This window comes from Lycorma delicatula, chromosome 5 (assembly GCF_047948215.1).
Source record: "Lycorma delicatula isolate Av1 chromosome 5, ASM4794821v1, whole genome shotgun sequence".
In the NCBI taxonomy this organism is placed as follows: Eukaryota; Metazoa; Arthropoda; class Insecta; order Hemiptera; family Fulgoridae; genus Lycorma; species Lycorma delicatula.
This window is the reverse complement of record NC_134459.1, coordinates 140680672-140706615: the sequence shown is the minus strand read 5'-3', so window position 1 is coordinate 140706615 and position 25944 is coordinate 140680672. Positions and strand designations below refer to the sequence as shown.

Below are 25944 nucleotides of genomic sequence, written 5' to 3'. Positions count from 1 at the left end.
TACAGAATTTTACATATAATTTCAATTTTTTAAACAATTTGAAAAAAGTATATAGAAAGATAAGGAATTTAAAAAAAAATCTTAGGAAATTATTTTCATTGCTCGTAAGATAACAATAGAAATATTATGTTTTTGAATTTGCAAAAAAAGAGAAAATATAATAACAGTTAATATTTTCAGAAATGAAAGGACTGGCACTAGACACGGAATCTTGGAGAGCCAGACAAATACTGAAGACAAAAAAAAATATTTTCCGCCGTTTTAATTAATCGATATCCAAAAGAAAAAAAAAAAAAATTTCATTGTAGGATTAATTCAATAGACACGTTGAAATAAAAAATTGTTGGCAAGACATATGATTATAATTTATCTGAAATTGCTTCTGTTTTAAGAATCTGCCGTATTTGGTGATTTGCCAGTTGGATCTGGCAACTAAACACTAATAACAGAGGTTTACTTCTAGATATAAGAATGCTTGATATTCCTGTTTATAAAAGATGAGATTACAACCATTGCGATAACATTCAGATAATGTCTGGGTTGGTCATGTCTGTTCATACATGTTTTGAGGTTACGTGACGGTTTTTCATTGCTTGAGTATTATTACACAATTCTAATATTTACATAGTGCAATATCAGTGACTTAAGATGTTATGTATGCGGCTTAGCATAAGTATTTGTGTGACTTAAGATTTGAATAGAGGTTATATTTTCACTTCACACGTGTTTTTTTACTAATGATAATGGACGATACACTTGCTCTGGAGGTATTGTTTATATTATTTGTTTGAATTAAAGTGTTTAGTTTTGTGTTTTTTTTATTTATTTATTTTATAGAGTATGAAAATACTCTATATAAATACAGTGCCCATGGTTGCAAGAAAACTTATTTGGTTACAGATTTCTTAACATCAAACTAATGGTTACGTTAATTTTTTAACGTAACTGTAACGAAATTTGTAACCTGTATCGAAGATAATTATATACGAAATATGTGATCACAAATGTAATTAATATGAGTAAATTGAGATCATGGGAAAATTCATAATACAATTATTTAGCCACAGCTGAAATTTTACAGTAATATTTATGGGACTTTTACTTTAATTAGAACTTTTACATAAATAATAGGATTTATGCTTAACATCCCTCCTTCTAAATTAGCACAATCAAAGCTGTATTGTGAAATCAGCTTAATAGTTTTCTTTAAAATTATAGTTTTTAAGTTAATGAGAATTAATGAATTTATAAGAACCTACTCTTTGTTAATAATTAGTTGTTCATTATGTGCTCTAGAATTTTTGATTACAAATAAATGATTAAAAATATTGATAATAGGATTGTAAAAATTTCATTTAATGGATCAAAAGTTCTACCTAAAAAATTAATATTTTGCTTAATTATATTACCATTTATATATTGGGAGTAAAAATAAAAGTTCTGTGGTATTCAAAAATGTTTGTTAAGGTGTTGACAAATTAAGGGTCATCTCTTTAATAAGAAAGTGGATTGGGGTAAAGTTCTCTTTTACGCATTGTTATTTGATCACATTATCTGTGATGAGTTTGCTGTAGGCAAATTATATAAAATTTCTGTTCTCTATCTGTTTTTTTTTCTTTATGATAAAGTTTTCTAAAGTATGTCAGGCAATTTATTTATGTTATCAAGAAAATTAAAAAAAAAATATTTTGAGATGTTCTAATCTAAAGTCTAGATTGTTTGGTGAAAAGAGTGTTTTGTGTAAAAGCTGTTTTGTAGTTTGTTTTAAAAGTAATACTTATCGGATTATGAATAATATCATTTAAAATTATACACACCTCCAAATATATTTTTATTATGTTAAGAAACTGTACTTTTAATTTTGATAAAAATTACAAGTACACAGTATTACAAGTATCACAATATTACACAATATTACGTATAAAAATTAAGGATCATCATATTTGCATTCTAATCTACAAGTATTATTCAATTAAGTTTTAATAATTGATTATTAAACTATTGCAAACAATTTCTGTCATCAGGTTCATTCTGAACGATCCAGCGGTTAGGATAAACATCATTCAACCGACTCTGTACAGAGTTATACCAATGAGGAGGTACACCATCTAGTTGCCAAATAAAATTCCTTGGTCCATTTTGCAGTCTAGAAAAGTACCATGTATTCAGCATACCCAAATATGCAACTACTGTTGCATTTGCTTAAGCAGAAACCCCTTAAACTTGCCGTTGAGATGTTGTACAGGAAATATTTAATTCTGGGGAGTCCCTTTTGCTTTATTATAGATGAGGATTTTTTGACTCCCAGATATTGACATTCTGAGTGTTAACATTCCTGTTGCAGCTGTAATTGATATGGATGCATATGTAAGAATTTCCGTAAAAACATTTCATGCCGGCATTGCTAGTTTGTGGCTGGCTTTCCTAGCAAATCTTTTGCAATTATATAGGAATGACTCCTTGATAGATCAACATTTTCTTCAGATACCCATTGTCATTCCATACTCTTTTCTTTACACAAATAACTGGAAGTTTCAAACCAATTATACTATCGACAAATGTTGTTTCTTGGATGACCACAGTTAAACTTTCTACAGAATGCATGTTTGACTATAACTAAAGATTCACATTTAGCAAAATGTAAAATACAGTAGACTTTATGTTCAGGAGTCATCATCCTTGCCAAATGGCGGTGTCAAGCAGAAAGATGGGGAATTTATCTACAGCTGTGCATGCACAACTATAACTCCTTTTTACTCTTTATACAGACATCCAGTCATTTGAAACTAGTTAAGCTATTGATGAATGTGATTGCCACTTGGAGGATAAATTGTACTTTGTTTAGAACACATTTTGAACTGTAACTGCAGATTCACATTTAGCAAACACAGAAGGCTTTCTGTTCAAGAGTTGCTATCTTTTTTAGTGATGCTGTCAAGCAAAAATAGAGGAAATCCATATACAGCTATGAACGCAACTAAAACTGCTCATTTTGCTCCTTGATTTTAGCCTTAAATCAACAATGTACATGTAATTCAAGAAATATAACAAATAATCCTGATATTCCTTTTTTTACACCCCTTATAATATAACTTAACCTATCTGATATTAGTTGATGAAACTACAACATTCAAAGTAGTTTCTCAGAAAATTTCAAGAAAGTTGTTTGAAAAATTTTTTTTTCACATTCTTTGCATATAACATTTAAAAACTCTTGATTCTTGTGTTTATGTAAAAATTTTAAGTTTGAAAATAGTATATGCAAATTTATTACGGAATGGCTTAGCTCATTCACAGTAGTAGTGTCATGTTTCCTTGAAAAGTAGTAGTATTTGTGCATTCCTTTTCTTAATTTTATAGTCTTATTTTTCTCATATTTATATTTGAACAAACAGTTTTTCCAATAAAGGGAGTGATTTTATGATGTAATACGTTTAAAGAAATTAAAAAAAAATAATAAAGATTGAAAATGTATAAGACGTTTTCTATTATTGTAAATTTTGACTAAAGTTTGTAATAATAATGGTTTATAAATTGTTAGTTTTAATGTAGTTCTTAATTTAAAAAATTCAAATTTTTGACTTTGATAATTGACTCCAAAGTCAGTTCAAACTTAAAAAAGAATTGCTAAGATATTTTTGAAGTTCACATTTATTTAAAAGTTTGTTTCACTACTGTTTGAGTAAAAAAGTTTGTCTTATTTTTATTAAAATTTTTCACAGCATTGTGATCTATTTCATTGTTTCTTGTACTGATACCTAAGTAGTGTAGCAAATAATGTAAGTAGGCAAGGTACAGCGTATTGCTGACTGACCACAGCTTGTATTGCAGTGATACAACAAAAGACATTTAACAAATTAGTCACCAAGAAAATTTCTTGGTATGGTTGAAATTATTATTAGGCACACTGATTTTTATCATATACATACCTCTGAACATATTTACAATTTACTACACTAAAGCTGTCAGATCATTGATTGGAATCCATAAGTATGAATCATGTACATTGATATTTAGAAAAATGTTAAACGTTAATTATCCATATCTTTATATTTATGAACATGCTATAAGAATAGTCACATAATCTAAAAAACAATACCAACCTCTATCAGACTGAATAGTAGTTAGTTTTCATGTTAACTCAATTCTATACTTCTGTTTATAAGACAGGGTATTACTATTAAGTATGCATTGCATTTTTAAAAAAATTGCCAAACCATTTAAAAAATGGGCCCATCAGTTAATTTAAAGTAATGCTATTGATGAATTTTTAAATAATACAAACTGAAAAATTTCTTAAAAATTTGAAATTTTCTTTATCCTGTTCAACATTTACATAAAAAGGGCTCAGATAATTTTTATTAATGACTTGTGAATCATTTTGTAGTTATTTTTTTATATTTAGTATGTTCTTATATTGATCTTAATATGGACTTTAATCATGTCTATGTTTAATTTTATTATTAGTTTTCTAGTATGTAATACTGCTCTAACCAAGATTTTACCATGGTTTAATCTTGTTCATCTAAATAAATGCTTTTTTGTATTTGTGTATAAATATTTTGATGAAGAAACATTTTCCTTAATTAGGATTTGGTGTGGGAGATATTGAGCAACATTCTTCCAAACTTTTCTGATCTCATTATTATCATATTAGTCAATTTAATTTATATAGACTTTCTGATTTGATACATCCATTGTGCCTTAGAACATAGGTACTGAAATTCAGCAAGGAACTAGACACAAGCCGTAACAAATTCATTGCTTTGAGAATTAACAGATTATTCTTTAAAATTTAGTTACTGTATTCTCATTTTTTGTGAGGTCAGGTACATTGATATAGTAGATATATTAATCAGCATTGTTACTGTAATTATATATGTTTAAACATTTTTAAATATATATTTATTTGTATTATGATACATATTTTTTTAATATATTCTTTATAGTTTGCTCCAGATGGAAATGTTACACAGGACAGTGATAGTTCAGAAACGTTGGAATCAAGTGAAAAGCGTACACTGTATGGTTACAATAAGGAATTGGTCATTTTGAATGGTAGAATAAATGAAATGGACAGAAACACTTTAGTTACCAATTTAAAACGGTTAAATTTGAATTTTAATGGTAATGTTACAGCTATGAAGAAACGATTAAAAAATTATTATAAATCACAAAAGTTACCGTCATCTAATTTAAGATGTGTAAATAAAATGTATCCATATTATGTAGTTGTTGATTTTGAAGCTACGTGTAATGAAATAAATCCTCCGAATTATCAGTAAGTTATAGTTTTATTTAAAATGTTCTATTGTGTTGTATACTATATTATTGTTTGTATGAGGGTTGTACATAAATTGCTAAATCAGGCTAATATTTTTCATTATATTTTCATTTATTTTAGAAACTATCTATTGTGGTGTACAATTTCTGTGACTTGAAAGAGCTACTTAAAGTAGACTTAAACGTTTAATGAGTTATATTAGACAATTTAATTTATATTAACTTTCTGATTGATACTTCCATTGTGCCTTAGAACATAAGATAGGTTGGTGTGCCAAATCCCATGCGACAGTATTCATATTTTGAAGCCATTCTTCCAGGATTAACCTGAGGGCCAAGATGGTTTCCTTTACTCATCTGAACTAGTTTTCTCATCAGTTCACCTTGCATACTGTTGTCCCAGCAATTATCCTTAAAGTATTTTTTAATTATAATCTTTATGAAATGTTAATGCAGTTTTTTCATTTACTGCCAATAAATGTTTTAAGTTGTAGAAAAAATGATTAAGCATTGCACTTAGTTTTTTTGCAGTTCAGTCATTTGTAATTTCAAGTTGAATCTCTTGACATCTTTTTTTTTGGGCAGTATTGATAGTTGCTAGAAAATGGATCAAGACTGAGGGATGGGATAGTTGGAGTTCAGAGTGTGGTTCCTGCGATGAAAAATTGCATTGTGAAAATAAATTGTTTGTTTTTTTAATTCTGTGTAATAATGTTGGTGTAGTGATAATCCAGTCACATTAAAAAAAAAAATGTATATGTCTATATATACGCTGTTAAGTATAGCAACTCTTTAATAACTTTTCATTTGTTAAACATTGAAAAAATGTAATTTTGTGAATGTTCCTATCTCAAAATAACCTATTTTTTACTATGAAATCACCTCACTCCAAGTACCCAGAGGACCCCCAAACTCAGACATTTTAAGTGGAAAGGGTAGTTTTGCAACACATCATTTTAAACTCAATGAAAAACAAAAAAAAAACTATTTAAAAAGCTTCAGTATGTGACAACTCTAACCAATTTGGAAACCATGTATTATTTTTACATGACTGCCCTAAAAGGAATGTAATGTTTTTAGGGTGTATGTGTTTGTTCCACCGTAGCAGCTTAATGGTTGAACCAATTTAGATGTATGACCTCCACGTTGGAATCTGTACGTTATGGGAAGTATCATAGGCTATATAAATATATATTTAATTGTAACTAGAAGATCACAAAAATCATATGTACGATTCTAAATCCATAATTGATAGTATTTTCAGTATCAATTTATTTGTATCGAAAATAGTTGTGTTTAAAGGTCTGCTACGATATTGAATGAATGAATTATGGTAGTAAAATTTATTAGTTTATTTTATAATTATTATTATCCTTTAAAGAGATGTGTCACAACTCAACCTTAAAATTTAAAATGTTTGAGTTGCCCAGCATGGGGGCTCCCTAGTGGGTTAGCGTAAGTTGTTGTCGCTGAAAAATAGATGGTTTTGAGGTAGGAAGATATACTAAATTTCATTTTTTTGTATGTAACAGTTGAAAAGTTATTTAAGGTTTTCTTTACTCTATTAACGCTGTATTTAGCATGATGAAGCCATTTTATTATTAAACTAGGTCCTGAATTTTTGTTACAGCATGAAGAAATCATGAAAGCTGAAAAGGTAAATAAATGTTAAAAATAATTTGACATAATTTTTTATAATACCAAGTAGCACATAGTTTTGTATGTTTGTATGCTTATTAAAATATCAGTTTCACTCTAGTATGAAACCTTGCACATAAAAATAGCTGCCATTATTTAAAGTTTTCTGTTAGTGTTACTAGTTGTAGGCCAAATGTCATCATATTAAATATTTATGAGTAAAAATACTAGTCTAGTTAGTTTTGAGGGTAATTTGGAATCTGTGCTAGCAATATTTTTTTCTTGTTCTTTTCCAAAAATATGGTCAATGAACATCGTTATTTGGCAATTGCTTGTTGCCTGATGTTTTCAGTGATCACAAATGACTGTAAACTGACAGTTTTATGGGACAGTTCACAATGAAGATAGCATTTTAATGATGGGTTGGAAGTAAACAAGTTAAACTGCCGGCCTCTGTGGTGTGAGCGGTAGTGCATCTCAGCCTCTCATCTGGAGGTCCCAGGTTGGTTCGAATCACGATCAGGCATGGCATTTTCATACACACTACAAATCATTCATCTGATCCAGAACCTAACAATGGTTCTGGAGATTAAACAAACAAAAAAAAAAAACTATAATTTGTGTTTGGAAATTTATGTCTTTGGGAATACCAGAATAAATGTGAAATAAAAGGACTTGCTGTAATAACATAAAGCTTTTTGTAATGTTTATATTTTTTTATAATTTTTATTTCTGTTTTGTAAATTTTCTGCTGCTTTTGTAATTGATTTAATTAAATAAATCATTTGATAAATTTATGGATAACAGCACCTTTTGTTTTTGCATTTTTGTAGAACTTTCTGTTCCTGTTTCATAGATGCTTAATAGTTAATACTTCATTGTACAATATATTTTACATTCTGAAACTAATAGTTTGAGAAATTTTTACATTTTTGTGTTGTAGGCATGAGATTATTGAATTTCCTGCTGTGTTGATTGATTCTCAAAAACAAATGATTGTTGATGAGTTTCGTTCCTTTTGTAAACCAAAAGTAAACCCAATTCTTACAAAATTTTGTACTGAATTGACCGGTATCACTCAGGTAAGATTAAATGATATATTTTTTATAATTTCTATAAATTTTGTTGTTTGTATTCCTAGAGGTGGAAACTGGGAATTAACCTGGAAATAGCAGCTTTAGCTCCGTTCAACATTGGCAAAAAATTAAGGGAACTGCTGTCAAATTGGTTTAATAATTAAATGTCACTTATACAAACTATTACTTTATATATAAAGCCATGTATATATTTAGTTTATCAGCTGAATCATTTAAGCTTGTTTCCTTGAGTCACTTGAATATTCTTTGAATTGCTTGACTTCTAGAAGTGTGTGGGGTTCATGTCTTTGATTGGCCATGGATATTTTAATTACCAATATAAGTAAATTTTTTTTTTTTATTTGGGAATATTCACAAAAAATATATTATGAAAATTCACTCATTCTTGTTTTATACCAATTTATTTCTAGTGTATATTTGTATATAGGTCAAGAGGTTTGTGTACCAGCCTAAAGAATTTTTCTTTGCATTGTTAAGTGCAAGGAAAAAAGGCAACACTTGAGAAGAGAGTGATCACTATTATTATTATTATGGCCAATAGTCTTAAGTATGGTAGGGGTGGATGTGTGTGATTGGAACTGTCTGCTGCGGTGAGCACCTCTCCCTTCTGTTTAGAGATAGCATTATTTCTTTCATAAAAAAAAAAGTAGAAAGTAATGACTTTTCAAGGTAAAACTTCAGTGTTCAATAGTTTACAAAATTTATTTTACAGAACTGTACCACTTTTAATAAAGTACTATGAAATCATAAATATTTATAAATTAACGTTTTTCCATAATTGTAAAAAAAAAATCACTGGATAAGTTTGACTAAAAAAAAAATTGCAGTTGTATCGATAGAAAATGTACAAGGGTAGATCCAGAAATAAGGTTCCCATCAATTTTACAAATAGACAACATTGTTATTCTCATAGAAATTTACATCGTTGGAAAGAAGAAACCTTGCTCTATTTTTCTACATAATCTCCATCTTTTTCTATGCATTTTTATAGACTGTGCTCCAATTTCTGTATCCCAATGTCGTAGAACTCTGCCGCCAACCCGTTGAGGAAGTGTTTCACCTCTTCTTTGACTTCATTGTTGCTCTGGAAATGTTGGCCACTCAAGTATTCCTTTAACTTGGGGAACAAGTGATAATCACTAGGCGCGAGGTCCGAACTGTAAGGTAGGTGACAGTCCACCCAAACTGTGTCAAAAGTTCCTGGGTTTGATGGGAGATGTGAGAGGTCGGGCGTTATCGTGAAGCAGTGTTATACCGGCTGTCAGTCATCCTTGCGGGCGGTTCTGGATAGCTCGCCTGAGTTTTCTTAGTGTTGCACAGTAACTGTCTGAGTTGATTGTTGTCCCAGGTTCCATGAAATTGATCTGCAGTATCCCCTTACGATCCCAGAAAACACTGGCCATGACTGTGACTGGTGACCCTGAGTGACGCTACTGTTTGGATTTTTGTTTTGTTTCAGGAGTGAAATGATACACTTGTGATACCCCAATTTTTCAGTCAAAGCTCTTTCCACTGTACCGTAAGAACTCCCAGGAATCCGAGCAACAAGTTCATGGATGGTGATCCTCCTGTTTTGAAGCACTTCGCGTTGGACCATCTCGATAACCACCTCTGAAACTGATGGTCTTCCACTCCGTTCTTCATCGTGTACTTCCTTCTGATTGGCACTAAACTCCCTGCACCACTTTCAGACGTGTTGAACGGACATACACTTGTCGCCATACACCTCTGTCAACTGACAATGAATATCCACAGGTGTAGTCCCTTTGGCATGCAAAAAGTGAATTACAGAACGAATCTCGCACTTGGCGGGATCAACAAGTGGAACCTCCATCTCAGACAGCTGCTGAGCCAAGACTGAGCAGCTCAGCGAAGCACGGCCGGGCAGAATCAAGAGTGGAGGAACAGCCGCGCACAGCGGTGTTGCTGAATTTCACCTCGCACCTTCCCGTGCAGCTGGAGCTCTTTGGGAACCTTATTTCTGGATCGATCTTTGTAGTACAAGCATAACTGAAAAATTTCCTAAGGATTTAAAGATCTTGTTTGATTAACAGGGTGACTGCTGCACCCAAAACAGCAATACTAAACTGCTACCAAAAAAAAATTATTTTTTTTGTTGAAATTTTTACATTCCGTATAAAAGTTTGCTTTAATTTTATACAATTATAATAAAAAAAAGTGAGACAAATTGGTGCATAAAAAAAATATAAATTAAGTGAATGAGACATGAATGGGAGAATTTTATAATTACAATACATTACGTTGTTTACAAGAATGAAATAAGGGTTAAAAATGCCATTTCAGTCATCTGAAATAATGAAATCCAAAAATATAGGTTGCGTGGTTCATGATGGCAAGAAAAAAATTTTCTTGCCATCACCAATGTGATTTGCTCATATGCAAATCACATCCCTGACACTGGGTCTTAACATGTTTGCCAACCTGAATAATAATACAATTATTCTACAAATTAAATTTATAATTTTTGGGAAATATCTTAGTAACTTTTGACTGAGGCAGTACACAAAGAAGTAAAGTATACCATTGGAATTGTCTTAATTTGCTCTATTGCAGTGTTTTTGTTCTGAACAATGAGATGCAATAAAGACCTTTAGTAGTTGGAAATCACTATGATACTGAGACATCAGCATGTGTCTGTTTGCCCAACTATGCATGTAACTTAAGACCTAGAAGCAGGTCTTATAGAAATTAACCTGTTAAAGTCGTGATTTATATCCAGATGTGTACTATTTTGTCCATCCGTAGAAATGTTATCATTTAACAACAATAATACAGTATTTTTATGTTGAGGTTAATCATCATTCCAGTAGGCACTTTGATCAAACTTTTGATCATTTGACCTTCTGTGTAGGAAACAGTCTTTAGAAAGTTCCAAATACTCAGTAACTACCGTAAAAAGCTGCAGTAAAGAAGTGGCTGTTCTTTCAACTACTAGAATGTGTCAGGATGAAGCCAAAATGCAACTGGGATGGCCATTTACACATCAACTATGGCACTCAACCAAGGAAGAAGGAAAAAGAATGATCAAATGATCATTGATCATCCTGTAGAGTGTCTCTGAGTGGAACAATTGGAAGAATGTTAACACACAAAAGAACATAACCAGGGTTTCCCGAGTTCTTGAAAGTCGGTGAAAGTTTTGAAAAATCACCTTAAGTCAGGGAAATCTATTGAAATTTGCAAAATGTCAGGGAAAACTTTAAAAATTTTATTTAAGCAGAAAAATTACTAAAAGATAATGACTACTTATGTATTTTCCTCGCTGAAGAGGCTTCAGTCATTGGCAAAACAGAAAATTTAGTAGAAATTACTTTCATAATTATAAATATGATTCAAGTTTGAAATGTACAGTAGCAAAGTGTATATTTGAATTGATCTTGATACATGAATTTGGGTTCAGTGATTTTTGAATATAAAAAACCAGTTTTTCAATTTATAACCTTATATATAGCATGTGTGCTATAAAGTTTCACTCCCTGGTTAAAAAAATCCATTAAATTCAATAAAATCTTATTGAAACTTCATTGAATTAGACAATGTTCTAGCCAAATCTTGTAAAGTGATTTTTCAGTAACATTTAGCTGGATTCAGCAGGTTTCTTTAATGGGTAGCCAATTAAATCCAACCAAATCTAATTCAAATTTGATAAAGGTCTAGCCAGATCTCATTGAAATGAAATCAGTTGGATTTAATCAACCCATTGAGTCCAAAAATTAAAATTTTAAGGTGTAAATTTCAAAAACATATAAAAATTTTCATAATGAAAAGTAAGTATTTATGTTTGTTAATGCGGGTGATTCAAAAAGGACATCACAATTTTAAAAGCATATAAAAATCTATTTAAATAACTTAACAGATTAGGTCTCAGTTCATAGCAAAACACGTCTAGTATTTACTCATATAGTTCATTAGTACTGAATTTGGCTACCAGCACTGTCACCAGTGTTATGAAAAATCGAAACATGTACTGGTGTGGAATTTGATCGCTGTGTGCTTTGGTTTTGCAATTTTCAGTTACCAACTACAGTTCAATGTAAATTTTCATAGAGAGTGTGGTAGGAAGCCTTCTAGTAGGCATTCACTTTAAGTACTCTTGGCATCAAACCTTCATTGAGAACAGGTTGTTCTTCCAGGAGGCAACCATAAATGGTATCGTTAATATTAAAAAATTTCTAATTCCTCAGTTAGACAATGATGACCAAGATGGATGCCATTACTACCAGCAAGATAGTGCACCACCTCACTACCGCCTAGAAGTGAGATTTTCATGGTTCTCGATTCCCAGGTGGATTGGTTGTAAAGATCCAGTTGCATGGCCGCTTTGCTCCCCAGATTTGATCCCGCTATATTTTTTCCTTGTAGGATTTCATTAAAGATGGGTTTATGTAGTATACCACCTTTGCCTGCTGATTTTGTTGACCTAAGAATTCAAATTAACACTGCAGCTGCAGAAGTAATGCTCGACTTCCTGGCTACATAGTGAAATAAAATCAACTTCAGGTGGGATATATGTTACATTGCAAATGGAAGCCATATTGAACCAAAGTAGTGTTGGGTAACAAACTTGATTTGTTTTTCTATGAAATGAGATCTCAACTGAATCTGTAAGTTATCTCAATAAATTTTTTATATGCTTTTAAAGTTGTGAAGTCCTTTTTGAATCACCTGGTGTGAATATTATGGGTGTGCAAATACTTGAAGTTAAGTTGAGTATTTTAGTAACGAATAGAGATGAGTATTTAAAAACATTTTTACCAAAAAATATTTTAAGATTCGAGCATTTTCCATTCACAATTATGTTTATGAATTAGATTGAAGTAGCTCTACTGTGAAATATATCTTCATATTACATTGAGGTTGATTTTGCATTGATGACATTGAAAAATGTCACAAGTTTTTGAGTTTCCAAGTTGAAAAAAATCATAGTATTATAATGAGCTATTTTGAATGTTGTTTGAAAAAAATATCATTAGCCTTAATGTAATGGTTATTTTAGTCAGGGAAAACCACTTTCAAAATTTTGGGGAACCCTGATAATTGAACATCATGGTGTGTTGTTAGATTCATGCTTTTCATCGTAATGCAAACAGATGACTTTCGGTAATCAAAGTGTCTAAAGACATGTTTTATTTTTTGTAAGATCACCAATTTGTTTACATGCTGTAAACAAAGGTTGATATTATATGGTTTTCTCTTGAGACTGAAAATTTTTAGTCAAATTGATCAGTAAATAAAATGCCTGTAACCAATCAAGGATATAAATTTTTATATCCCAAAATTTCTTCTTGGGGATGTATTTTTTAGAAGTTTTAATCAAGAGAATAGATCTACACAGTTTATTGATGTAATTGCTATTTTGTTGTGTTTACGCAAACGTGTATGCAATTTGTTTTTTACTAATTTTATATATTAAATTTTTTAATCTGTCTATTCTATACTTTCTGTTATTAACTATTATGTCATGACATTTACTCATTGGGCCATTTACAGTTTTACTTGACTGTGTACTGTTACCACAACGAAACCTGGTTTTCAGATATATGACAAAACATATCATTATTTTTTTTATTTAATATTATTATTTTCTTAATTTCAGGAGACTGTTAATGAGGCAGAAGATTTCATTTTGGTTCTAAAAAAATTTGAGTTATGGTTACAAAAACATAAATTAGGTAGCAAAAATAAATTTGCATTTGTAACTGATGGTCCATGGGACATGTGCCGGTTTCTACACTTGCAATGCAAGGTAATTATGTAAATAAAGTACTAAGATATTTTTATTCTTGGACACTTTCCTGTAAATGCAACTGTTCAAGAGCTACCTCATCTCCCATATAGTGTAATTCATTGCTCTAAGAAAACTGGTAATTTGTTTAGTTTTTTGAAACTCTTATTTTTGTTTTAACTATTTTGTATATAATTTTTTTTTAAAGTTCTATTAACGATATAATCCTGGAATTATTTCAGATCTCACAAATCCAATTTCCATATTATGCCAAAAAATGGATAAATTTGAGAAAAACATACAGTCGATTTTACAGAACAAAAAAGGTAAGCTTTAAAATGGACTATATGTTAATTTGTATATATAATAATTTTTTCAAGATTGTGTATTTATTCATTTTTTGATAACATTTCAGCCTTAATTATCTATTGTTCGCCAGTTTTTAACAAATTTTTTTCACAACTGAAAATTTAAAAATCACAGCAATTTCTTAATTTACAGCTTTATTTCTCAGTTAAAGGATAATTATTAATAGTTGTACCTAAATAAATTTTTTATAAATAATGGGAAAATAGGAAAAAATATGTTCATCTGAAACCAATGTAATATTAAATATTTAGATTATTGTACTTGGAAAGGAATTTGCTGTATAGTGATTTGATGAAGTCTTAATATTCAGCGGTTGATCCAAGCTAATAAGATTGCTGAGTTCAGTATCTTCCTTTTAACAACTACATGAATTGCTAGATGTTTAAGTGATCATTGGGCCAGAGAATTCTTTTGTCTTTGTATATTGCTTAAAGAAAGGATTCTAACTTGGTAACTAACCATGTACATATTTTTAAGAAAAGGGGTGGAGGTTATTTTTGATAAGAAAGGGGCTACAAGAAGTATGTCACGGCGAATTTAAAGGATTCTGTATGGGTCTGTCTTTATGTATTGCAGTATTGTTGTAGAAACACATAAACTTATTGTACTGTTTATGTTGACAAGAAAAAAGAAGTCTTAGTTATAATTTTCAGAAAGATTTTCTCCTTAAATAGTGCAAAACTAATTATCCTTCATATTATATTATTTTGGTTAAAGATTACAATATCTGATGTTTTAAAATACAATTGTAACTAATGCTGAGCTTTTGGATGTAGTAGACTATTACTGCCTTCACTTAAATATAACTATCCTAATTAGGATCATGTTCCACACTATTCTGCTGTACATAATTTTGTATCCAGTTTTGACCACGCTAATTATGAAATTGAGAATCATGAGTAGTATTTTAGGTTACACACCACAATTACTTAAAGTTAAACTTAATATCGTTTCAAATCTTCAGGGTAAAAATTCTAACTAGAGAGATACATTTTTTAAAACAAGAATTCAGAAAATAATATATATTTTAATTCATATTTACAGTATAAGAACTGGGACTTTTTATTGAATTTTAAAAAGAAAATAAATGATGTTAAAATGTAATATTTCTCTTTTTTAAGAAGATTTAAATAATATTATTTTAATATTGCTCTCCTCTTATTTAAAAAAAAAATAATAACAGTGCTAAAGGTGATGAAGATTGGGACACCAGTTGTGTCCCAGTCCATATCTCTTGTAGTAAAAAGAGGAACTACAAAAAAATAATTTATGTTTATGTTACTACATAAATTTGGTAATTCTTCCTTAAAAAATGATGAAATTTCTCCAACTATTGTTGTCAGACAAGTGTCTTAAGAAAATTTGTGAGTATTTAATAAATTTTATATAAATTTGCAAGCGAAAACTAACTGAACTTTCATTAGAGTTTCTTTCTGAACTAGAGAAAAATAAATAAACTTCTAGCTTCTTTCAAACCAATCTAAATTTTAACATTATTATTTTTAATAAATAATGTTAAAATCTAAAGTTTTTAATATAATTTTTAAACTCATTGAAGGGTTTTGTCAGAGATGATATTCTTCCATTTTTTTTTCTCCTTTAGAATTTAATAATCAGCTTTGTCATCATTTTCTAAAATATTTGGAAGAACAGCTATTGGGATAGTTGTTCACTTTTGAGTATAATAAATTATTGTTTGAGAATTTGATTTTCATAAAAATAAAAACACGATTGGAGAAAATTATGAATTATCTTGCCTCAGACAGTTCTTGAAAGGCCATAAGTGATTCTACCTTTGATATCACTGAGGCTTTTTATTGTGTAAACCGTTATCTCCTGATTCAGAAACTCAAATACTGCAGAGTGACTGTTTTAGTGCTGGAATAATTGAAATCCTATCAGGAAGGTAAAATGCAATGATGGTTGTTGATTCAATGAATTACTCTAGCAAGTTTGATAAGCTTATTGTTGGAATACCAAAGTGATCAATTTTAGGACCTCCTTGATTATATTAATGACCTGTTTTACTTGATTTAAAAGAAAAGATTGTTCATGTCATTAGTCATATATTTGCACGACATTTATTCTAGCTCAGCTTTAGACATTTAATATTCTATAATATTTCTTAATATTTATTTATGTAATACAAGGGTAAATCAAATATTAACCATAATTTTATTTAATAAATTTATTGATTAATAATATACACAATTCATACCTTCATCATTTATCTATATAGTCTTCTGTATGATCTACACACTTTTGCCAACGATTTGGAAGCTTGAATATTCCTTGTTTGTAAAAGGTTTGAGGACAAGTCATCAACCAATTGTGCATGCATACCTCGATATCATTGTTTTTAAATCGTTCCCCATCAAGCGATTTTTTCAAGGGTATAAACAAAAAATTGTCACAGGGGGACAAATCTGGACTTTAGGGGAGGGTGGTCGAGGGTTTCCCAGTGCATTTTTCCCAATTTATCCCCTGTCAAAATCACAGTTTGGTGACCTGTTGTTGTCATGGAGAAGGATGACATGGCTAATGGACATACCCCGTCTTTTGTTTTGTTAGGCGGCTTTTGTTGACTGTAGTAGCTGGTAGTAGTAAGCTGCATTCACTGTTCATTGATGTGGAGAAAATCAGTGAGTACAGCTCCCTTTGAGTCAAAAAAAATTGTTGCAAGAACTTTTCCGGCTGACAGACAGGTTTTGGCCTCGACTGGGGGGCAGCCCTCATCTTTCCTTCACCACTCCTTACTCACCATTTTTGACTCCGGAGTGTAATGATGGACCCATGTCTCATCATCACATGTGATGATGCGCCTCAAAAAATCATCTTCTTGCTGAAATCGATTCAGAAGTCTTTCACAGATCTCCAATAATAATATGGCATGAAATATATGGCAGAAATATGGCATGACCTGTATTTGATTTTCAGTCAACAACCTCGGAATCTATCTAGCACTAATTTTTCTAAAGCCAAGATGGTCGGTGATAATGGATTGTTTGGTATCAGCCCACAGCTTATACCCACTTCTGATGTAATTTCTTCTACAGTGAACCGGCGATCACCTTTGATAAGCTCTCAAACAGCATGGATGTTGTCAGCTATGAGATTTGACCTTGGGCATCAGTTATGACTTTCATTTTCTGCAATTTCTCACCCGCCCTTAAATTGTCTGGCCCACGTATACACTCTGTTCTGGGACAGTGTAGCATCTAAAAACTAGTACCTTTAAACGAGTTAAAATTTCCGTGGTTTTAATGCCTTCATTAGTTAAAAACTTTATGATTGTATGTTGTGCAACAGATAATGGAACCTCTTGCTCACTCATGACTGTACTGATGGCAGAACAGAGTGGGGGAGCTAACCAAGCTGGTTCACCCTCTCTAACACACAGAACATTAATTCCCCACTCCATCATCCAGCTCGGAACTGCTTGCTGTGTAGAATAGCAAAATTACCGTTTAAATTTTATTCACTTTCTTATAATTATGTTTTGTAAGTCCAATCCATCTAAATTTGTATTTTTATCTTAAAATCACAATTTTAATACCACTTGTAGCGATGAATTTTCTTTTCCACTGCACAGAACTGCTGCTTTTGAAAAACTCCTTTGTTATGCAGTTGTAAAATATAATAAACTTCCTTTAAGTGTCAGAAAATTTGATTCCATTAACAATTGTCAAGTCATCAACGTGTTCCCTTCTCCAACTGACAGACTTACTTCTGATGTCATACACCATTTTTAGTCTGTCTCTTAGTGGATACATATTTGATATATAAATATGTTTTACTCCATCTTAAAGCCTAATTTCATCTGAGTACTCTAACTGAAACAAACCAGTCTCATGACGTTTAGTCATGAGAAGTAAATAGATGTAATGAAAAAGTAGATTTTTGGCATTTAGTCACTCACGATGAACTAAACAAAAAAAAAAATATGAGCATTTTTACACAAATGTTTCCTCTCTTTTTGATGATTTTTTACATGCTTAGGATATATTTTAACTAAAAATTTCAACAGGCAAAAATAGTATTTGAAAGAAGTTGGAAGTTTTTTATTTCAAGTGAGAAAAGAGAGGTTTCCCCTCATTTTAGCAGAACTCATTTTTTTATGATTTACTAGCCGAGGTAGCATTTTAGAAAAAGAATTGAAGCAATGAAAGTTAAAGAAATAGAATTTTAAACTTCTTCCATTTTGAAATTTCAAACAGGGTTTTTCCCCCCAACTTACTGGAATATTTTTTTGTGATTTACTCACTAGAGATAAGTATCATAATAAAAAATTTCAGAGTTAAGACTTACGTACAAAGTATTTTTTTTTTAATTTTGATTAAAGGTCTCTTCTGTGTAATATTTAAAAAGCACTTTTTAGAGTAACTCTTCACGAACTGCTTGTTATTTATTTAATAATTAATTTAAAGTCAATTTCTATTTATAGCTAAATTAATTTTGATATCTTGTATTTGTAGATGAGACTTGAATGCATGTTAGAAGAATTAGGTGTTCAATTTGAAGGTCGACCCCATTGTGGTCTTGATGATGCAAAGAATATTGCTAATCTTCTTATATTGATGATTAAGGATGGTGTTTCAATTGAAGTTAATGAACATATACGACGAATGAGAACTAATTATTATTATTGGCAGAAATCAAATGTAAGTATATTTTTCATGATATTATTTATTATTTTTTTAGGAATTGTTTATGTGTAAGACATAATAATAATATCTTAATGATATCAAAGTGCCTTGAAGAACTTCTTTAAGCAGGATTGTTATTCTTATTTATCATTCCCTCTGTCAGTACATCATTCTTCTCCAACTGTTCACTCTTTTTAGTTATCCTTGATTATCCCTCTCTCCTGAATGATGTTCTGTGGAATTTTTTCATTACAGCCACTGGATCCATGCTAAGGATTTTAGGATCTTTAGAGTTTCTGCACTCTTATATTTAGAGAATGATTCTGTTCATTGATCTAACAAGCAACTCTGTTTTTATCCAGTGGCTGTACAAGAAGATTTGAACCTTGGGCTGAGTTGCTTATTGCACAATGCTAGGCTTTCTAATCTCTTACCGTACATGAATATTATTATATATAGCGATATGTAGAATGTAAGTGCATTAATTTTCAATAAAGATTAGACTATTAACTTTCCTCACAGATAAAAAAAATATTTTTAAGTACATCTTTAGAGGTATTCTAAACTTACTGTCTGTACAAAGTAAAACCCCATAAATAATTTATTTTTTTCTTTGACTACTATTAAATTTTTTATCAGAAATGTAATTAAGAGATAACTGCTATGTAACATCAAAAAAATTTTGTAATAGCTTGAACTGCATAGTTATGGTCAGATAGTGGATTCATTTTTGGATAAAATTATTTTTTTTTACTTTCCATTTCAATCTTTTGTAGTCTTCATTTGTCATGACATATGCGAAACAAAAGAGATACTATAAATTGAAATACACCATTCTAACAACATAAAATATTGTTGTTTTCATAATTTATTGAATTTGTAATGTAGCAGAATCATTGTGTTTGTAGCATACGTTTTAAAAAAGGATACAAACAAATTTCTGGTTTTATTCTGTGCAATTTGGTGTGTTACAAGGAAATGATGCAACTATAATTTAATATGCTGCTGAAATTTGAATATGTGTGCTTGTTTTTGCACTTACAGCAGCATCTTGATTAAAAATGTAGATGTTTTATTATGTTTATTTACATTTATTTATTTTTAGAATATTTTGTTGTAATAACCATTATGGTAGTATGGGCTAGCTATCTTTATTATTTTTAAAAGTATGCATAGAATTTGCCTGATTAACATTAATGCAGTGTTTGATTGCAGATATTCTACTAATTCTGTAAATCAGCAATGAATATTGCTGATATTGAATAAAATATCTTTATAATTAAAGTAAGATTTTGTATTAAATTATTTAAATCTTGAGAATGGATTTTTGTTTATAATGTAATTTATTTTTATTTTTTTAATTTAGTGGATATTTTCTGTCATCAGTTTTTAATTAAAATGTTTTGTTTGTTCTGTTTCAGGGTAAGAAATAACTTTCATTGTCATTATAATTGAGCTGTGCATCATAATACTTTATAGGAAATGATATTTGTGTTCTAATTTGAAACCCATGCAATTATCATTAAGTAGAAGATGAACATGGGTGCTGTTGTTAGGCTTACGGTGGCCTTAAATTGTTAATTTGTTAATTTTAGACTTTTATTCATTAATGAGTTAAGAGATATTTTTATCTCCTTCTGTATGAAAATTCTTCCATCATTGTATTTTAAAACTTACTCTCTTGTCAACTTTTATTTATTTAACTTTTCAACTTTGTTTTAAAGCTCTAAAGATTGTAATGGGTCCTGAGAATCAACCCGCAGATATTAGTTCAGTCAGGAAGAAGTGGTGATATAATATTGTTCAACATCTGCATCATATAATGTAAAATTGCTTGTAACAAAAATTTTTTAGCTTCTCTCACTACAACTTTTTAACGCTTAATCAGCAAGAGATGCCTCTGCTAAACCATCAAACTGGTGAATAGAGAGTTTGACAAATCTCCCCAGGAAGCAAACTTGGTTAGTGATCTGAATTATTTTGGGACTATTGTTTAATACTTCAAGCTTTGATGGTTTTGGTGTAAAGATACAATGAATCGGATCAAATCGGTAAGGGAGCTAAAAGAAGCTGCCTCTCCAGTTAACTCACTTTATTGTAAGCCTGGTAATCCATATAAAGTTAATAGTTGTAATAGTACACTGTGTAGTTTTCAGAGTACTAAGGAAGAAACTGGATTGAAAAAATTGGTAAAGTTTTTGAAAGAAACTTTAAAAAAGTTTGGTGTAGTGTAACTTCTCTTACTGAAAAGAATGTGAGATTTTGCATGGATGGAAAAATAAATCAAAATTTTTGATACTGATGAAAAGAAATTGAGAAAAGAAACTGAATATGGAGTTTACATTGTCATATTTGGCGGTTATATTGTCAAGACTACAGTAAATATGGCAGTGGGGGATTTTGTTCAAGAATCAATGTTTTAGAAAAAGAGTGGATTAGGATACAGTCAAATCAAAAGTTATTAAACTGGATTTGGTGAAGTGGGTTTTATTATAGGCGGTGTTTGGGTGGATAACAAAGTATTTGGAAAAGATATTCTCTATTCTCGACTGTAGTAAATCGTGGATAAAGTAAAAGAGAATAAAGTACATTTACTAATCATGGAAAATAGGCATGCCAAAATGGAAAATAATGTGACAAAGGGCAAGAATGAAGTAGAAAGTGTTCTAAGTAATAGTGGCAGATGAATGTTTGGGTTCTACATTTGTGATGAGTTACTGATGAGAAACACCATTTTCTCAATAAAGTAATTTCTGAAATTACATTTGAAGCTGTCAATTGAACTGTATATTATTTTATATTTACAAAAACAATTAGTTACACAATAACTGTTACAAGAGCATGCTGAAGTACAGAACTTAGCAGAGGAATATAAGGTTTTGATTGTGGTATAAAGTTCAAACTATTTAGAAAATTAAAAAAGATTATTCTACAGAAAAGTAAAAATGACAGAATTAAGAGAATATTTTTATTAAAGAAGAGTGACAGAATGTCTAAGTAGAAAAGAAGTAGACATAAATTTGTAGAAACTGCAGATAGCATCGCAGGAAGATAGCTCATTGTTGAAGAGACTTGTTGATATGAAGAAAAAAGAATGATTTATTGTGATGATATATCACAATATATTGTGATGATATATCACAATATATTGTGATGATATATCACAATATATTGTGATATTAAAAGTAATTATAGTCCGATAAAATTGGTTTGACACACAACGCCATATTGGTAAGTCGTGTTTTTATTCGGCTCCTAACGAATATGTTTGCCGGCCTCCATGGCGCGAGTGGTAACGTCTTGGAATTTAATCCGGTGGTTCCGAGTTGGAATCCCGGTCAGGCATGGCAATGCATAACGGTGGTTTCGGAGGTTAGAAAAAACAAAAAAAAACGAATACTTAGTTGTGTGGTTTCAGTGTTACTATTTGTGAATTTTGTTCTTTGCTTTTACATAGCAAAGAACGCTAAATGACCAAAAAACGATTGTTTGGTCATATATATGTAAAAAAATAACCTAACAAAGGATTTTTTGGTCATTATGTAGGGATATTATTTTCTGTGTATTTGGTTATTTCGACTTTTATTGTTTGCATAGTCTTAAGTCTATCTGGGCTATAAGAAAGTTGGTGTTTTAATTTATTTACTGTAAGTCATCCTTCTTGGTGGCTTTTCTTTTTGTTTTGGTGTTTTTTTTTTTTTTTTAATAAAATACAGATGTTTTAGCTGTTAAATATATTCAAAGAAATTTGTTACTTAATCAGTTGTGATTTTGTTTACACTGGCAACGGCCATACAGGCTCTTTGTGATTGGTCGTTGTGTTTGACAGCGGCCATCTTGCAATGATCTGATTAGTTTTTCTTTGTTTACATTTCCATCTGATTTATTAGCCTCTTATTTATTAAAAAACTGTACAAATTAAAAATAGATAGATCGATTTATTAAAAATAGATGAAAACAATCTTTGATGCGGGTTATATATCATGCTAAAATTTGAGCTCAATCGGTGCAGAACATTTTGAGTTTTTGAAGCCATACACAAACGAACTTAAAATTTTTATATATATAGATATATATATATCTCAAGCAGCAAGAAGCTCTTTTATTCAGTGTTCATAAAAATCTGCTGCTTGAGATTTCAGCCAGTTCTGCACTTTGTTTTTAGATCTCACTCCTGTTGAGCTGTTGAGAATTGAATTACTTCTTGTAGGAAAGAACATTATGTGCAAGTTCAGGCTATTTGGGTGATTAAAAAGTTCCCATCAGGAACTTTCCCTGATTCTAAAGTTTCATCATTTTTTCCGAATCCTCTGAGCAGCATAGGTAGAACATCCTTGAATGAGTACAATTCTGTATGTCCATTTACTACATCAGTTCTGACTGGCATTGATGAGTTTCTAAAAAATATTTCATGAAAGATTTTGCACATGATTCTTGTTTTATGCCCAAAAAATTTACCAAAAGGACACCTTTTTTGCTCCCATAAAACAGAGGTCATATATTACAATCTTCTGTGAGTGGGTTTGTCTGAATTTTTTGTCTTATGCATGATTTTTTTTTTGTTTTGATTTAATAGTCAAGAAATCCAAATCTTTCCTCTGTAAGGAAAAAAATTTATCTTCCACCTCTTGCTCTCTTTCTCTCTCTTATAGTGATCCTAAAATGCACATATAAGCCATCCTTTGATTTCTGTGCCAATGAATTGGTATTTTTGGTTCTTTTCATGCAAATTATATGAAATTGTAGTTTTTCATTTTTACTTTTGTACTATATTCTAAGAAATGTGTTGGAAAAATCCATGATAAGAATTCATAACCATAAAGTGTCAATTTTCTCATACTTTTTTATTTGTTAAGTAAGGTTTTGCAGCCAAGAACTGGGCTTTTTTCATTATCAGTATTTGTAGTCTTTGTTGAGACCATTTTGGTGAGTTGTACCTCACTTTTTCTTCACTTATTATTTTAGATACATAAATCTCACTGAATTTTAGCGGTATTAATAACTTTTTTTTTTTTTTTTTTTTTAGTAATCAAATCATAGACTTCCAAAAGTTATTAATTGGTCGGATTCTTTATTATTTAAGTTTTATTAGTGATTGTGATTCAAAAGCAAACAATATTGTTGGTGAAAAGGCAGTTAGATACCAGTTGAACCATTTGAAGTTATTCCTTACTTTCGATATAATCCACTTTTGCCTATCAGTTATTTTTTTCTCTCTCATACAAACTAACAGACAAAAATTTAACAAGATTATAAAATAATTTAATTCTTCAAAAATTATTTTTTTGTTTAGTTATTTCTGATGGAGATGTTCATGATGGGAGCATCATACATAATGAAACAAATTGTGCTGAAGTTGATAAAAATTATAATAATAATGAAAATGAGAAGAGTGAAAAAAATGAAGCTAATGAGGATGGAGCTGAAGTGAAATAACAGTTACTATAATACCTGATTATATTAGTTACAACAGAATTGAAATCTGCATTTTAAAATGAAAACAAAAGAAAATCAGAGAGGTAGTTTACAGACTTGATTTTAAGTAACATTTCTGTAAGAATTTATTTTGAATTATATTTGTAAGTTACATTATTATTAACATAAGATGTGATTTGAATTACCTTATATAAGAAGATATAAAAAAATTATTTTTTGATGTGTTACAGTACTGTTTGTTATTTGGTATATTTATGAGTTTTATATGTAAATTGATGTTGTTATATTTTTGTGTCAATTAAAAAGAAGAAATTCCACTTCTATAGAATAAGAAATAAAAAATTATAAAGAAAGAAAAACAGATAAATATTGTGCTCTGAAAATGCCTGGTTGTTTTAATGGATGTATTCATGAAATTTATGAATGTCTAATTTCAGAGATATGGTAAAAAAATACTTAATCTATGTTTAAAAATATTTAAATGTGGGCTTATTATTATTTTTTTAAAGTGATAATAAAATTATAATAAAGTTTATGATGTGTGTTGCACTATATTTTTTGCATTGAAAAATTTATATTACAGTTGTACCTTGCCAGTTTGGTTAATGAGATCTTCAAAAAGATCATTAAGTATAAAACCATCTCACCAACAAAACATTCGACATATCTAAAATAGATATTATGTTCAAAGACCAAAGATACATTGCAGTAAAAGAACAGAAAGTTGTAATTTAATTATACATGAAAAAATTAGATCATCAGTATAGATTTATTTTTTGTTTCTTATATTTATATATATATATATATATATATATAATAAATAATATCAATATTATTTAATTCTTTTTTAGTAAATGTTAGAATGTTAAAGAGTATCTGCAATGGCAAATTAAAAAGAAAAATGTAAATCTTTTTGTAGTGTTGATGAAGTCGACACAAGCCACTTGTAAAACAAATTTATTTAATGAAAGGCATTTTAATTATATATAATACCACTAAGAAGACTGTATTTTTTTTTTTCTACTTACATGTCACAATAAATGTCCAAGTGTCCATCTTGTACATTGTTAAAAGTGTCAACTCTTTTCTTCATATTTAGTGCAACCTTCTTTGGAGTTGGCTTTCTTTAATATTATCTTTTAAGTCATACAAAATGTGTGGATTGCTCCTGAAAATTGTATCCTTCAGATATTCTGTAAATAAAAATCTGGTGGGGAGAGATCCAGGGATTGTGGAGACCATAATCTGTTGGAAATTAACGGTCATAAAAAAATTCATATAACTCCATTGTCAAAGTATGACATGTAGCATCTTCTTGCTGTAAGAAGTGGTTTCACTTTCTTTTACTTTAAAGCAAAGCTACAAAATTTATAATAATTTTTTAATAATGCTCTGCTGTTAATGTTTCTGAAAAAACATTGCTCATCCAGGGCATTTCATAAAATAAGGGAAAAGTCACAGCAAACTAGGTAAAAAAATTAATAAAACTATCACTAGACCAATACACATGACATTTTTTTAAATCTACACAGGTGTTACCTCCAACATCAAGTTCACAGTTACCACAGCATCAACCGTAAGGTACAACTGTACAAAGTAATTGTTTAAATTTAGTATTGTTTTATTAAAAGTAAATTTATTAATTATATATTTTGGAGATAATTAAGCGGTTCAGTTAATTTATAAATGAGATTTAATGTATTATAAAAATAAAAAATTTGAAAAACTT

The 25944-nt window shown here is 30.0% G+C and overlaps 1 protein-coding gene across 1 annotated transcript; it reads left to right on the top strand.

The window, feature by feature from the left end:
• Positions 1-319: 319 nt before the first annotated feature.
• LOC142325429 (3'-5' exoribonuclease 1-like) lies at positions 320-25944 on the top strand. The gene is made up of 7 exons (XM_075367194.1): positions 320-767; positions 4950-5281; positions 7865-8003; positions 13636-13785; positions 14007-14090; positions 18609-18796; positions 24074-25944. The coding sequence occupies exons 1-7, from the start codon at positions 738-740 to the stop codon at positions 24213-24215; spliced, it is 1065 nt and encodes a 354-aa protein (XP_075223309.1). The 5' UTR covers positions 320-737; the 3' UTR covers positions 24216-25944.